The sequence below is a fragment of the Gopherus evgoodei genome, chromosome 7 (genome assembly GCF_007399415.2).
Source record: "Gopherus evgoodei ecotype Sinaloan lineage chromosome 7, rGopEvg1_v1.p, whole genome shotgun sequence".
NCBI lineage: Eukaryota > Metazoa > Chordata > Testudines > Testudinidae > Gopherus > Gopherus evgoodei.
The window spans coordinates 122,490,560-122,505,770 of NC_044328.1; the positions used below are offsets into that span (position 1 = coordinate 122,490,560).

The 15,211-nt window shown below is 46.9% G+C and overlaps 1 protein-coding gene across 2 annotated transcripts in view; it reads left to right on the top strand.

The window, feature by feature from the left end:
* The window catches only part of TAFA4 (TAFA chemokine like family member 4), a 101,219-nt gene extending 94,828 nt beyond the window's left edge, over positions 1-6,391 (top strand). The window contains exon 5 of one of the 2 annotated variants that reach the window (XM_030569701.1): positions 4,757-6,391. In XM_030569701.1, the coding sequence (XP_030425561.1) occupies positions 4,757-4,926 (170 nt within the window). In that variant the 3' untranslated portion in view covers positions 4,927-6,391. The remainder of the gene's footprint in view (positions 1-4,756) is intronic. The other variant, XM_030569702.1, reaches the window with a different exon arrangement.
* The last annotated feature ends 8,820 nt before the right edge of the window (positions 6,392-15,211 follow it).

The following is a 15,211-nucleotide window of genomic DNA, read 5'->3' on the forward strand; positions in this document are numbered from 1 at the left end:
GAAAAACACTGCTGCTGTTTTCAAGGTTAGAATAATGGTTCAAAATGAATATTTGTGTAATGCTATAGCCGTGGTTAAATCATGCCATACCCCTGCCTCCTGCAGCTTACAGACTCTGCTCCTGATCTTGCAACTGACAGTCCACATGCACAGTGCATTGTCAATTGCAGGATTTGTGGGGGGAATGGGTCCATACCTGTGAGTTGCTAAGCACCTACTGCAAACTGCTGATTGTCTTCCACCTGTGTTAAAGTTAGTAGCAGTAGAGTGCCCTCACGGGATCAGGCACTGAGTCAGACATGGAATGAGGAGAGATGACTTCAAACAAAGGAGTGAGCTGGAGAAAGTAGAAATTATATATAGGAAGTAGTAGAGCTACTCCCGTTGACGTGAGTGAGGAATCTAGCGCTATGTATGTAGAAAAAGGCAAGTTAAAATCATTTTTAAAAATTACGCGGGTTAGATATACTCAGTGGTTTTAAAAATGAACAAAGGAAAGGGTTAAAAGGCCACTAGGAACATTGCTAGGATTAATAACATCAGGGCTGGTGCTGCAAGCACTTTAATGCATTTGGTTTCCTTTGCTCCCGTCGATTTCCGTGGGACTGATCACGCATCTGAGTGAAACTGCTCATGTTTGTAAATGTTTGAAAGGCCTAGCCCATAAACAATGACAAGCTTGGCCTGGGGCAAATGCAGCAGGTGTCATTTATATTATTATAAATATTATTATATTATTATAATAAAACACCCTGCAATCAGCAAATCAAAGAATAGGCTAATGCATTGTGATGGCCATGGGGATGTCTTCAGAAAGGCAGAGTGAGGCAAATTGTTCTGCTTTCAGTTAGACCTGTGGGAATTTCTAGACCTACCCAAACCCGTTGGGGTCCAGCTGAGGACAGAGTTTGTCCCTGAGAAAGCTAGTGTAGTTCCGTGAAGCCCCTCCTTTCCTTTGCTGGGGCGTCGAGTACGTTCCCCACTGGAGCAGACCACTGTGGAGGGACATTTAAGGGAAAGAGCATGCAGATAACAGGTGCACGTCACTTGTTCTAGCATATTTTAAATATGAGAAATGTTCATTGTAAAATGCAGTGAGGGAAAAATTTCCTTAAATGGGCAAATGTCTGAATTCATACATTGGCAAATAGCTATAGATAGAAATACAGAGATATAGGTAGACTGGAATTATCACTCTGACTATGCTGCGTGCATGCTTTCCCCTTTCCCTCTCCCTTTGGAATTCCTCCCCCGTCTCCACCTTTTGGATGGTAAACTCTTCGGGACAGGGACTGCTTTTCTATAGGTGTATGTCTAGCATCCGGCACAATGGGGCCCCTAATTCTGACTCAGGGTTTTGGGCACGGCTTTAATATAAATACAAAGATGAACAATAACAAGCATTATGTTTCAATGGCACCTAAGCTTGGGATCGTCTTGAACCAGTGATAGGCAGCACTTCCTTCTGGGCGCAAGCCAATAGCTTCTTCGGAAGGAAGGCCACCCAATGAGCTGCCCAGCAATGCACATTTTTTAGTATGAACTCTGGTAGAACATTGCTGCTTTGTGGTTATTTTGTTTAATGTATTTTGCATGCAGACAATGCAGACAAATTACTACTTACGCTCTGTTTCCCAAGCCATCATGATACTATCACTAGTTGTTAGGATTCTGCCACTTGAGAATAATTCTCAAATAAAACTTTATTAGTCCAACCAAGACTGACTGGAAAGGTATAAAACATTTTATGTCCTGTATTAATCTTATGCATATATAGTAAATCCATTTGTATAACTGCTTCCAGCTATTGTATAGAGCTGTTACAAAAAATTATGAAGTCTGACACTGCAGTTTCTAAATAACTGTGTACAGTAGAAGATTTTACAGTAAAATGAACAGGTTAATTTTACAATCATTACTGCCCTGTGGGAGAAGAATTATGTATGTTGTAATCAGAGATCAGGATTTTTTTTTAAAAATGAGTTTAATAGAATTGACAAAAATAGCACCTCCATGGACAAAGATCTTGATTTCTCCATTAGGCGAGTGGTACTGAAACTGGACACTAGTTGATATAAAATAGAAGAACATAGGAATAGCCATATCTGATTAGACCATTGTCCGGGTGATCCAGTCACAGTAGCTGGCTGAATGTTTCCAAGGGAGAAGTACAAGAAACCTCTAGATAGACAGCTCTAGAATGACCTGCCTGAAGGAGAAGTTTCTTCTTAATGCCTACATTTAGTGATTGGCTTATGTCTCAAGTCGTGAAGGTTTAAATACATTTCAAATAAAAAAACAGGGATGATTTCATCTATTTACATGTTTGATTCCTTTTTGAAGCCTATAAAATCTTGGCCTCAATGATAATTGGTGGCAGGGAGTTCCACAGGCTAATTATGCATTGCAGAAAGAAAGTTCCTTTGATCACTTTTTACGTTGACTTTCAATTTCATCAAAACAGTAGTCAGACGGGCAGTCTGAGACACTCATATATTTACTGTGTATTTATAGATGTAGTTACAATGACTAATCAGGGACAGTGAAATAAGTAAATGCTTCCTTCTTGGAGCGATTGTCTTGTGAAGCCAAATAAAAATGCATGGAATACTTTCTGCACGTATTTATATTTATGAAGGAAAGCAGACCAACAGAGCTGTTTTAAAATACATTCTAGTTGTGGTTAGAAACTAGATATTTGATGTGCTTAATTGCTGACCAGCTATCAATTGAAAAATTGCTGGGAAACTTAACAGTGAGTGCTTTAATATGCATGTGTTAAACTACAAGCACTGCATGTAAAGACAGAAACACTTGCCTTGGCAGAAGTAGCATTCTTGAGCAGGGCTTCATCTCCTCTGAACTCAGGCATCCCCTTTGCCCCCACTGTCCATCATCTCAGTATCATGCATGAGTCTGAGGATTCCTTGAACTCCTGTGTCTGCAAATCTGCCCATCTTCCTCTCTGAAAACACTGTCTGTGTTTGCCATTGCTTTAGCTCCAACTCCTCTGACCTCCTCAATGCGTCCATCTTCTAGTCTGGACTATTTCAACTCCTTTCTCCAGGGCCTTCTCAAGTTGCCGCTCTCCAGCCCTGGAGAAAGCTGCTTCCCATCTTCTCTCACATATATAGGAGCATGCCCACACTGACTCACAGAATCATAGAAATGTAGGACTGGAAGGGATCTTGACAGGTCATCTAGTCCAGTCCCCTGCACTGAGGACTAAGTATTGGCTAGACCATCCCTGACTGGTGTTTATCTAACATGTTCTTAAAACCTCCAATGATGGAGATTCCGCAATCTTTCTAGGCAATTTGTTCCAGTGCTTAACTATCCTTACAATTAGGAAGCTCTTCCTAATGTCCAACCTAAATCGCCCGTGCAGCAATTTAAGCTCATCACTTCTTGTCCTATCCTCTGTGGTTAAGGAGAACAATTTATCATCCTCCCTCTTATGTACTTGAAGACTGTTATCACGTCCGCCCTCAGATTTTTCTTCTCCAGACTAAACTCATTTTTTTCAATCTTTCCTCATTTTTAAATATTTTTTGATGCCTCTTTTGGCATTTTTACTTTTTCCAATTTGTCCACATCATTCCCAAAGAGTGCTGCCCAGAACTGGACACAATACTCCAGTTGAGGCCTTATTAGTGCTGAGTAGAACGGAAGAATTACTTCTCGTGTCTTGCTCACAACATTCCTGCTAATACATCCCAGAATAATGTTTGCTTTTTTTGCAGCAATATTACATTGCAGACTCATATTTAGTTTGTGATCTGCTATAACCCCAGATCCTTTTCTGCAGTACTCCTTGCTAGGCAATCATTTCCCATTTTGTATTTGTACAATTGATTATTCCTTCCTAAGTGTCAGACTTTGCATTTGCCTCGATTGAATTTCATCCTATTCATTTCTGACCATTTCTTCAGTTTATCAAGATCATTTTAAAATGTAATCCTGTCCTCCAAAGCGCTTGCAACCTCGTCCAGCTGGTATCATCTGCAAACATTATAAGTGTATCTCTCTGTGCCATTATCCAAATTATTTATGAAGATACTGAATCCTTAAACTTGACCAGTTTCCATTGCCCATGTCCAGAATCCAGTTCAAAATGACCCTCCTTATTTATGAAACTGCACATAGACTTGCTCCATTGGCCTTACTCACATAGCACCCGCTGCCTCTCTGAGCCCTTACACGTGATCACTTTGGTGGTGCAAGTGCCTTCAGCTCTGCAGCTCATGCCTTCTGGAGCAACCTTCCTGAATCTCTCTGTGTCAATGACTCTCCATCTGTTTTCCACATTTATCTGAAAATACAGCTTTTCTCCTTGGAACCACTAGGTTGGCTCTAGTTGTGCTTTCAGTTTTTAACTGTGCTGCATGTTGTCTAGCTTTGTAAAGCATTCTGGGATATCATTTTAAAGAAAGGTGCTATTCAGGATAATGCTGTTGGGGGAGGTTTTCAAAGACACAAAAGGCACACAGGCATCCTATTCTCAGGAAAAGGGACTTAAGAATCTAACTGTAAATATGTGCTTTTGTAAATCTTTCCTTCTGTACCAAATAGCATTGTACTTTACACTAGTTTCTATGACTTCTGGTGATAAGCAATACATAGATATGCTGAATGTAATTTAATCATTTAACGTGTGTTCATCTAAACAATTCCTTTGCAGGAACAAAACAGTTTTACCACCATTGCTCTGATAGTTTCTATGTGTGTAACTCTCTCTCTCTCTCTCCTTTTGTAGGTAACACGGTAGCAAAGGATAAACCTATGTGTCCTTGCTGGAACAATGGGATTTGCAGCTGTGTTGCTTGTCTGTTTTACACAGTCCCGTTTTTTTCTGAGAATACTGTAGACTTTACGCTTCAAACTTACAAAATTAGTGAGCAAGAAGGACAATACTTCTCTTTTTGACTGTGGTGGCACTTCTTGATGCAGGGTTTTCCCATACAGAACTGTAGACTTTTCATTAAAAAAATAATAATAATTACGACTCTACTGAAAATACACCTTGAATTCTCCAGGATCCTACACCTGCAAGCAATTCATAGAAACGCAGACCTGTGCTTCTGAAGTACATCAACTATAAGACTTTATTTACGGCACTGAAGGCTGTGAAATCATTTAAACGATTTTAGATCTTTCAAGCAGCTTGGGGAAAAATGGTTACATTAGAAAGAACTGGCATAAATTCATTAGAAGGTACCATCTATCATGCAGTACAATGGACCAATATAAAGCTGGTCTAAAAGCTAAATGAACATAAGGGATAATGGTAATAAACCATGTCTCTGTGCATTTTCAGCTGTGATTTAGTAAATATTAATACTGTATGAAGGTGAAAAAATGACTCTCGTAAATCAGTAGCATTTAGTGTATGCCATACTTTTTTACAATCTGTGCAATTATATTTATTTCCTTAGATAGTTCCAGGTATTTCAAATTTTACATTCATAAGTGGCAGTGAGGGAATGCGGGGAAGAGACTAAACCTGAAAATAGATGTAGATTTTATTGCCCTAAATAAATCCGTTCTCTAAGGGAATAACAAAGTGTAAATATTCCTTGCCTCTTTGATTCCAGATATGAAAGAGAATTTAGCCATTAGCTAGAAATATTTATTCAGATGCTTCAAAACAAGAGAGGAAACTAGGACTGCATAAGAAAAGCTTACTGGAAGAAGGGTAATTTGTTTAGATTTTCATAGCGTTGGCTGTATTCTAATAAGTAACTTACTTAAAATTCATAAGTCCTAGATAAAAAAAGGATCTTCACTTTCAATTAGCTCTAGTTTATAATGATTATAATAATTAAGTGTCCAGTTCCTTGACAGACTAAATTTTCAAGCTGATACACTTTGTGACACATAATTGTTCCATATTATTTTAGATGTATCTCATTCTGTTTTTCTTACTCGCCTGACTGTTAGACTTTTATTTTGTCATCAGACTTCATAAATAGAACCGTAAGAGGAAGTGCAGTTGCAGCCAGTCATTTCATGGTTACATCATTTTATGGCTCAAGATGCATTGGAATAGAAGTAAATGCAATGACGCAGACAGATATCATACAGATTAACTGCTAACCCAGCTACTGGATACATTGTTATGCTTTATGTAAATATTACAGTCCTAATATACAACTGGTTTTTTATATATCCAGAAATGCCAAAAAATTGAGACTGTTGCACTAATTTAGTTTGCTGTGCACAAGCTTTCTAGCTTACGGGAAAAATACCATCAACAATGTGAAGCTGTTTAGTTTGTTTTGTTGCAGTGAGTATAAATATTGATCCAATCTTACTCCCATTGAAATCAATGGCAAAACTCCCTTTTGATTCCCGTGGGAGGAAGAGAAGGCCCTCTGTTTTGATTTTGGGTTCTCATTTTTAATTATGTACTTTGATCACCGCTGGGACCGTGGTGGCTATTGTATTTGTTAATAAGTAAATGAGAATTTTTCTGCTACGTGTTTTGAAAGCTGCATAGTTATTCCACCTAACAGCCTTTGCCCCTCTAATGGACTCAACATTTTGATCTTTTTTTCATTGTAATTTAAGAGTAAATTTAAAGAATCGTCTCAAGGATTTAAACTATTTGGATGCACACATGCCCAGTGATATAGTTTTAAGTGAAGATTGTTGTTACTTTATGTCTTGCTAGCCTAGGCTTAATAATTATTTATCTATTGTGGTAGGCACTGAACATACACAGAATAAAACACTGTCCCTATTCAAGAGAGTTTAGAATCGAAATAGACAAGGCAGACAAGGGCTGGTAGAAAGAAGTGGTTGTTATCCCCATTCCACAATGGAATTTAGGCTGAATCTCCACTATGCCTGATTTGGAGCAGAGACTTAAATGCAGGTTTCCCACCTCCCAGGAGCAGTGTCCTGCTACTTTCTGGCTCCAGGAGTCTTTGCCAGGACCTTTCACTGACAGGTGTAGCTGCACGCGGCTGTGTGGACACAGCCTGCTTTTCACTGTGGTGTGTAGCTATACGTACACTACATGCCGCTGCCCGTGGTGTGCAGTGCTGACATAGCCAAAGAGTCAGGCACTGCAATGTTGATGCCGAACATCTATTATGAATCTAGCCCTAAGTGACTTGCCCAAGATCACACATGGTCAGTCAGTAGCAGAGCTGAGAATGAAACTCAGGCGTTCTGTGTCCCAGTAACCACAAGGCCATTTGTCTTACCCATGGATGGAATAAAGGAAAGACAGCACCTTACGTATCTAGACTCAGACATACTGAAGATACATTTTCAGAGGCACTAAAGAGGAAGAAAACAATGACATAAGTTCAGTAACACAGGTTATGCAATGTACAGCTTGCTTTCCTAGAACATCCTCCCTCCTATGATAGTGATTTTATATTTACAGAGCGGATCTCAGCTTTCTGGATTCATTGCACATACTGTAATCTGTCTAGCTTTAGGTATGGTGCTGCCCCTTCTTCTAACACCAGTGTCCCGTTTCCGACATCAGCATCACCCCTCTGCTGAGTGGTAGAATTCTAGGGCCTTACAAGTCAGCTTCCTAGTGGAGGAGAAATCTATAGTGCAGAGCCTGGGTATGTTCTAAATGTAACTTGCTTTATTTACCTATATACACCAATCCTGGAACAGAGATGATCACAAACATCATGCAGGCGATCCTCTCTTCCAGAAATCTTAGCCCAGACCCCAATGCTTGGCTCCTAGGAAGCTACTCTATCCTAATAATTGTCTCCAAATACAGAGAATAATGGAGAGAGAGAAACTCTCTGGTATCTGCTGCTGCATCTCTCAAAAGGACCACAGCATATAAAAACATAGAATAATACAGAATTTCTTCAAAGACTAAAGCCTTGCTCACACACTAAGAAAAATATATATATATCTGTAAGACTATGTGTAATAGTACCATCTGGTGACTCTCACTATAATAATAGGAATCACTTCAGTCACTACTGAAATACAGCAACTTCTCCACAAAACTTTTGAACAGTTTGGTAGTGCACATCAACCCTACGGAACCATTTAGGACTTGAAATGAGGAATATTCTAGCCAGCAGAAACTAAACGGAACTTTTGGCTACACACAATGCAGTTGCTTAAATTGGAATTAAGAGAGACATTGGTATTAGCGTATGTATTCTTTCAAAATCCTTAATAGTATAATTAATGTCCACAAACCAAACAGCTCATCTGAAAGGCAGTACCTGCAGCAGCATTCTTAAGCACCAGGCAGCGGCACTGATTCTGGATAGACTCAGAGAAAAGAAAAGAGTGCTTATCTAATTCTTGTAGCACTTGACTTCGGGTATGTCTACACTGCATTGTAAAGCTAGGTCTGTAGGCTCTGGGCTTGTGAGCTTGGTCATTCCAAGCTCATGCTTAAGCATACATACTACATTGTAAACCTTGGTTTACAATTGCTGGACCCCTGTCTCACAGCCATGTATGTCCATGCTGGGCTGTGCAGACCTTCTGACTTGATTCTGTAGCTTGACCTGGGTCCACACTGCACAATGACTGGGGTTGGACTTGAGTCACAGTGGTGCTCTGATCCACCCCCTGAGTCAAACTGATTTATAGGTGGACAGAAGGGGAGCTTGGGCTCAAACTTGAGTCAGAGCCTGAGCTTAAGGTAGGTCTACACTGCAATAGAAAAAGTGCCATTGAGTTGCAGAGCTCGAGCCAGCTGACGGGCTCATGGAGCTCGGGCTACAGGGCTGTAAAATTGCAGTGTAAATATTCGAGCTTGGGGCTGGAGCCTGCATTCTGAGATCATCCCCTTCTTGTGGAGCCTCAAAGTCTGGGCTGAGTCAGCTAACCAAGGCCAGTGGTGGCTGTGCTGCTGATCTTTTCTTGCAGTGTAGTCGTATCCCAAGAGGTCTCTTGTCCAAGTAGAGACCCAGACCTACTCTGCCTAACGTTGGAGATTTGACTACAGTACTTCTCATTGCATGGAAGCAAGGTTGCTGAGATCTACAATCCATTTGTGATGCTTGCAGTATATATTGAGTTCCACTTGATCTGTATTAACATTTTAGCTGAGGGATCAGGACCCCATTACAATATTGTAGCTTTTGGGCATTGCATAATATAAATAAGAATAAATGGTAGGATGCCCAAAGTGGCTAAGTGCATGTCTATGCTGTTGTTAAAAAAAAAAAACCCACGGCACTGAGTCTCTGACCCCAGGTCAGTTGACTTGGCTTTGTGGGGCTCGGGCTTGTATGGCTAGGAATAGCAGTGTAGATATTCAAGGTCAGGCTGGAGCCCGGACTCTGAGACCCTGCAAGGGAGGAGGGTCTCAGAGCCTGGGCTCCAGCCTAAGCCTAAATGTCTATACTGCAATGTCTACACTCACTGTCCGATCCCTATGAGTCTGAGTCAGCTGACTCTGGCCTGCCACAGCCCTTTTATTGCAGTGCAGACCTACCCTAAGTGACTTAGGAGCACATGTTCCACTGATTTTCAGTGGAACTTGAGCTCCATAGGGTATGTGTACACTGCAAAAAAAAAGGGGTCTTCTTAAATCATGTTAACTAACCCGTGTTACCTACCTGAGGTTAAAATAGCAGGGAAGCACAGCAACTTGGCTTTTAAACTTGGATGAGCAGCATGAGTTAAAATCTGTAGGGTAACCTGCCTAAGTGAGTTAAAGGCCTGCTAATGAACCCAAATTAGCTAACCCAAGCATCTCTTTTATTTGCAGTGAAGAAACACGCTCGTGCACTATTGAAAGTCGCACCCAACATTTTAAAATGGCCTTTTCACAAGCTAGTCCCCTTAATCCAGTTCCATCAATGTAGGTGTCAGCTCCCAATTTTACTCATTTGGATGGAAATTCACATAGGTAATGGTTTAGAATAACAGCCTCATTAACGTGCAAGAGACGTTTTGCATTTTATAAAACCCTATGGCTCTATTATTGCTATGAAGGCAAAGTCACCCACAAGAAGCAATTAATTACTGTTAGAACCTTTCAGGGGCTGTTCTACGTGTGTGTGTGAAACTCTCGTTAATGCTAATGGAAATTCTGTACACTTGAAAGGAAAACAGTTTAGTAATGTAATCACGTGATTACAGCACATGACACAAAATGATATTCAACGAAATCTCGCCAGAGAAATCACTATGGGCTACATTGAGCTTCTAGGCCAAGCCCTGGGCAAGTGTTAGTGCTAGAGAATGCCAGGAAGGAATTGTGTTCCTGCAGAGAAGTCAGCTATTACATCCTTTTATTGGGTGCAGATTACTTCCCGCTTCACATTGGCTCAGTGGCATAGTGGGAGTGGATGTGTGTGTGTGGGGGGGGTGACAAGGCTCTAGCCGCTACATCTGTTACCACCCCCTTCCAGCCCATCTGGTCAGTGGGTGGAGGAGGGAGGATAGAGCGTGCTCTCTCTGCATGGCTGAAGCTTGCTCAGCCCTATACCTGCACAGTCCTATGGGTGTGTGTTTTTATGATAAAACACATTTAACTAATACACTGCCTGATGAGAGGTTATAATGCAGGATCCAACACTAGCACTGCGACTTCTTCTTCGAGTGATTGCTCATATCCATTCCAGTTAGGTGTACGCGCCGCGCGTGCACATTCGTCGGAAAACTTTTACCCTAGCAACTCAGTGGGCCGGCAGGTCGCCCCCTAGAGTGGCGCCACCATGGCGCTCCATATATACTCCTGCCGGCCCACCCGCTCCTCAGTTCCTTCTTACCGCCCGTGTCGGTCGTTGGAACAGTGGAGCGCGGCTTAGCTGACCTCCACTTCCCTAGCTACTCGTTTTCTCGTATATAATTATGCAGTTATAACACTTTTATATATATATTTGTATGGTTAGTTTAGTTAGCGGGGTTCAGGAAGTAGCCCCTTCCATGAGCCCAGTGCCGGAGCCATGCATGGCTCACCGGGTTTTAAAAAGGGGCCCGGCTTGCCAGAAGCCGCGGCCGAAGAGAGATCTACATGACTCCTGTTGAAGTGCCTCAGGGAATCACACTTGACAGATAAGTGCCCCATTTGCAAGGCTTTTAAGCCGAGAACAAAAAGGTGCGGGACTTTCACTTACCCCTCCACCTTGGGCGCGGAGCGATGTTCAAGCGGCGGGCAGAAGCGCCTCCTCGGCACCGGACCCCGCCGGTACCACCAAGGCCTTTCGGCACCGACCGTCGCCGGCACCGATGTCGACTCGGCACCGCTCCCTTCTTCCGAGGTCGAGAGAGTCTACGATTCCTGCTGGTGCCTGGCGGCTCCCCAGCACGCGCCGTGGTTGAGCCCCCTGCTCCCGCTACTTCCGTGCCACCTGCATCGCAGCCAGAGAGCTCGCCTCAGTTGCGTTATCCGGCACCGTCACCTGCAGAGGCACCGATGACTTCGGCTCCGTCGATTCCAGTCCCCCAGGACCAGGGAATCCGCTGCCTGGCAGCTCCCCGGCTCGCGCCGTGGTAGAGCTTACTGCTCCTGCTGCTTCTGTGCCAGCTGCACCACAGCTAGACAGCTCGTCTAAGATGGCTCGCCCGGCACCGACGACGTCGGCACCGTCGATCCCCGTCCCACGAGGGCCGTAGAATCCGGTGCCTGACGGCTCCCCGGCACACGCCGTGGTTGAGCGTATTGCTCCTGCTGCTTCCGTGCCAGCGGCACCGCAGCCAGAGAGCTCGTCTACTCGGATCGCCCGGCGCTGACACCTGCTACGACACCGATGACGTCGTCACCGTCGATCCCGGTCCCATAAGGGCCGTAGAATCCGGTGCCTGACGGCTCCCCGGCACGCGCCGTGGTTGAGCGTATTGCTCCTGCTGCTTCCGTGCCAGCGGCACCGCAGCCAGAGAGCTCGTCTAGTCGGATCGCCCGGCGCTGACACCTGCTACGGCACCGATGACGTCGTCACCGTCGATCCCGGTCCCACAAGGGCCGTAGAATCCGGTGCCTGACGGCTCCCCGGCACGCGCCGTGGTTGAGCGTATTGCTCCTGCTGCTTCCGTGCCAGCGGCACCGCAGCCAGAGGGCTCGTCTACGTCGGATCGCCCAGCACCGACACCTGCTGCGGCACCGATGGCGTCGGCACCGTCGATCCCGGTCCCACACGGGCCGTAGAATCCGGTGCCTGACGGCTCCCCGGCACGCGCCGTGGTTGAGCGTATTGCTCCTGCTGCTTCCGTGCCAGCGGCACCGCAGCCAGAGGGCTCGTCTACGTCGGATCGCCCGGCACCGACACCTGCTGCGGCACCGATGGCGTCGGCACCGTCGATCCCGGTCCCACACGGGCCGTAGAATCCGGTGCCTGACGGCTCCCCGGCACGCACCGTGGTTGAGCGTATTGCTCCTGCTGCTTCCGTGCCAACGGCACCGCAGCCAGAGAGCTCGTCTACGTCGGATCGCCCGGCACCGACACCTGCTGCGGCACCGATGACGTCGGCACCGTCGATCCCGGTCCCGCAAGGGCCGTAGAATCCGGTGCCTGACGGCTCCCAGGCACGCGCCGTGGTTGAGCTCCTGTTCCGGCTGCTTCTATCGGCACCGTCGATTCCAGTCCCACAAGGGCTATCGAATCCGGTGCCCGACGGCTCCCCGGCACGCGCCGTGGTTGAGCGTATTACTCCCGCTGCTTCAGTGCTGAAGGCACCGCAGCCAGACAGCTTATCTAACTCGGTTCGCCCGGCACCGGCACCTACCGAAGCTCTAATGACCTCGGTACCGTGGATCCCGGCCCCACGAGGGCCGTCGAATCCGGTGCCTGACAGCTCCCCAGTACGCACTGTGGTTGAGCCTGCTGTTCCCTGCACGCCGGAGATGTTACCAACGGCGAGGGCTCTCAGTGCCATGACAGAGTCAGTGCTGCCTGACCCGGGCACCGCCGGTACGGGTAATACAGTCTCTTCAAGGGACTGTCCCCTGTCAGTACAGCAGAGCGGCACCGTCCATGATCACGGTCCCGCAGACACTCCAAGTCCTGTCGGCACGCCGGACACCACTGGCAGTCCCGGTACTGTTTTCCTCGGTACTGGTCACACTCGCTGCACCGGTCGGTATCCCGTTCGCCGACCCGCTATCGGCACCGTTCCGACATCTGGCACCGGGGCAGGTACCTTGACTCCTGTAGCTCTTCTCCGAGCCTCGAGATCTCGGTCGACCTCCCGACACCGTTCTGGTTGCGGGTCTGGATCTCGTTCCAGGTACCGATACGCCTCCCGATGCCGGTCCCCGGTGCCGAGTTGGGCAAGGTCCGAGTGAGTCAGAGACTCGGCCCGTGCCTTCTTTTAGTACCTCCATGGCCATCCGGACACGCATCCGTGTCATCCCATATGCGCAGATTTTATGCTCAGGACCACGATCCTGATATCATGGCCAGCGGGCGCCAGCCCCGAAGCAGAAAGAGCCTTGGCGAATGCAAGGTGTACTCTGCAGGGGCCCTGCGCCTCTGGGTAGCAAAGCAACAAGCCTTGCTTAGCTGCGATAATTATAGCACCTGGGTGGAGGAGTTTCTCCCTCGAACCTCCCACCTAGAGTTCGCTGCCGTCTTGGAGGACGGGGGAAAGAATTTACCCTTTGTTGGTAAAGGCATCTTCGCGGCAGAGACAGCCCCAGACTGCGAAGCCTGCTGGACAATAGGGTCCTAATGCGTCTCAGCGTGTATACGCTTGCGACCAAACGCAGGCCTTTATGGCCCCAGCCGCCATACTCTGTGCCTAGCCAGAGGCAGAACTCTGGAAAACGGCAAGGCCAAGGTGGTCGCAGACAAACGTCAGGCCCCCTAAAAAGCCAGAGTCGAGGTCCCTCGCAATTACCACTGGGACCAAAGACGGACCTTCCAAGGTTCGTCGGAGGGCGGTGTACCAGTCGCAGGACGGGGTCCTGATCCCGCTTTCTCCTGGCATGGCCCCAGTTACTTTTAGATCGCTGGGTCCTGCGCACGATGGAGCATAGGTACCACCTTTAAATTGCTCCAGCCCTGTCCCCCTTCAGCGGACGAAAGGGGCTAGGGGTTTTACCCCGTTATGCCCTAGTTCCCCACTCGAACACAGGTCTCAGACCTCCCTGGTCCTGCATGGACTCAACCGGTTTGGGATAAGGTTAAAGTTCTGCATGGTATCCCTGGGAACCATTATTCCATCCTTGCCTCCTGGGGGCTACTATGCCGCCCTGGATAGGAAGGACGCGTACTTTCGCAATGCCATCTTCCCTCCGCACGGGAGATGCCTCCGCTTTATAGCCAGCGGTGAATACTCCCGGTTTACGGCCATAGTCGCCGCCTACCGTAGCTATGTCGGATATGCGTTTTTCCGTATTGGGACGATTCGCTTATCCGAGGAGGACTCTGACGCACAACCCACTCAGCCGTGGGCATCGTCACGGTCTTATTCACAGATCAAGGCCTGATGATTACTATAGAGCAATCCACTCTGGTTCCCACGCAGAGGTTGGGCTTCCTAGGGGCTATCTTGGTCTCCTACCTAGCCGGAGCCTGCTTATCGCAACTGCGGTTTTAGGCGATGGCATCAATCATCTGAGGTCTGAAGGCTTTCCCACGACCTCAGCTCGTTCTTGTCTCAGTCTCCTGGGTCCATGGTTGCCCGCAAGTTTGTAACCAAGCACGCCAAGCTCCGCCTCCGTCCTCTCCAAGTCCGGCCCACCTCGGCGTACCGCTTGGACAGGGAGCCAATGGTCATGGTAGTCACCGTTCCCTCGAACGCCTTAGGCTCCCTAGAGTGGTGGCTAACCCCCTCCTTGGTGTGGACAGGATGCGGTTTCATCCGCCCCAGCCCTCACTGCCCCTGACGGCGGACGCATCATCTCTCTGCTCGAGTGCTCATGGTCACCTCCGAGCTTAAGGCCTTCGGTCTTCTAGGGAGCTGGCATTCCTCATTAATGCCCCAAAAATCAGAGTAGTCCGCCTGGCATGCCAGGGGTTCCAGCGGCAGCTGCGAGGCCGTTGTATCTCGGTGTTTACAGCCAACACAATGGCCAGGTGCTTCATAAGCATTCAGGGGGGACATAGTCCTCCCCCCTTTTTGTCAGGAGGCCATCCATTTCCGGGTCTTTTGCATGGCCCGCTCGATGGAGCTGGCGACGTCCTTTCTCCCAGGCGTTCGGAACGTCTTATCTCTTTGACTCAGCAGGTCTTTCCTGTCTTACGAGTCATCACTCTGCCCCATGTGAGGCGTCCCGCTTTCCGGAGGTGGAAATGGTTCCTCACACAGACCTGTT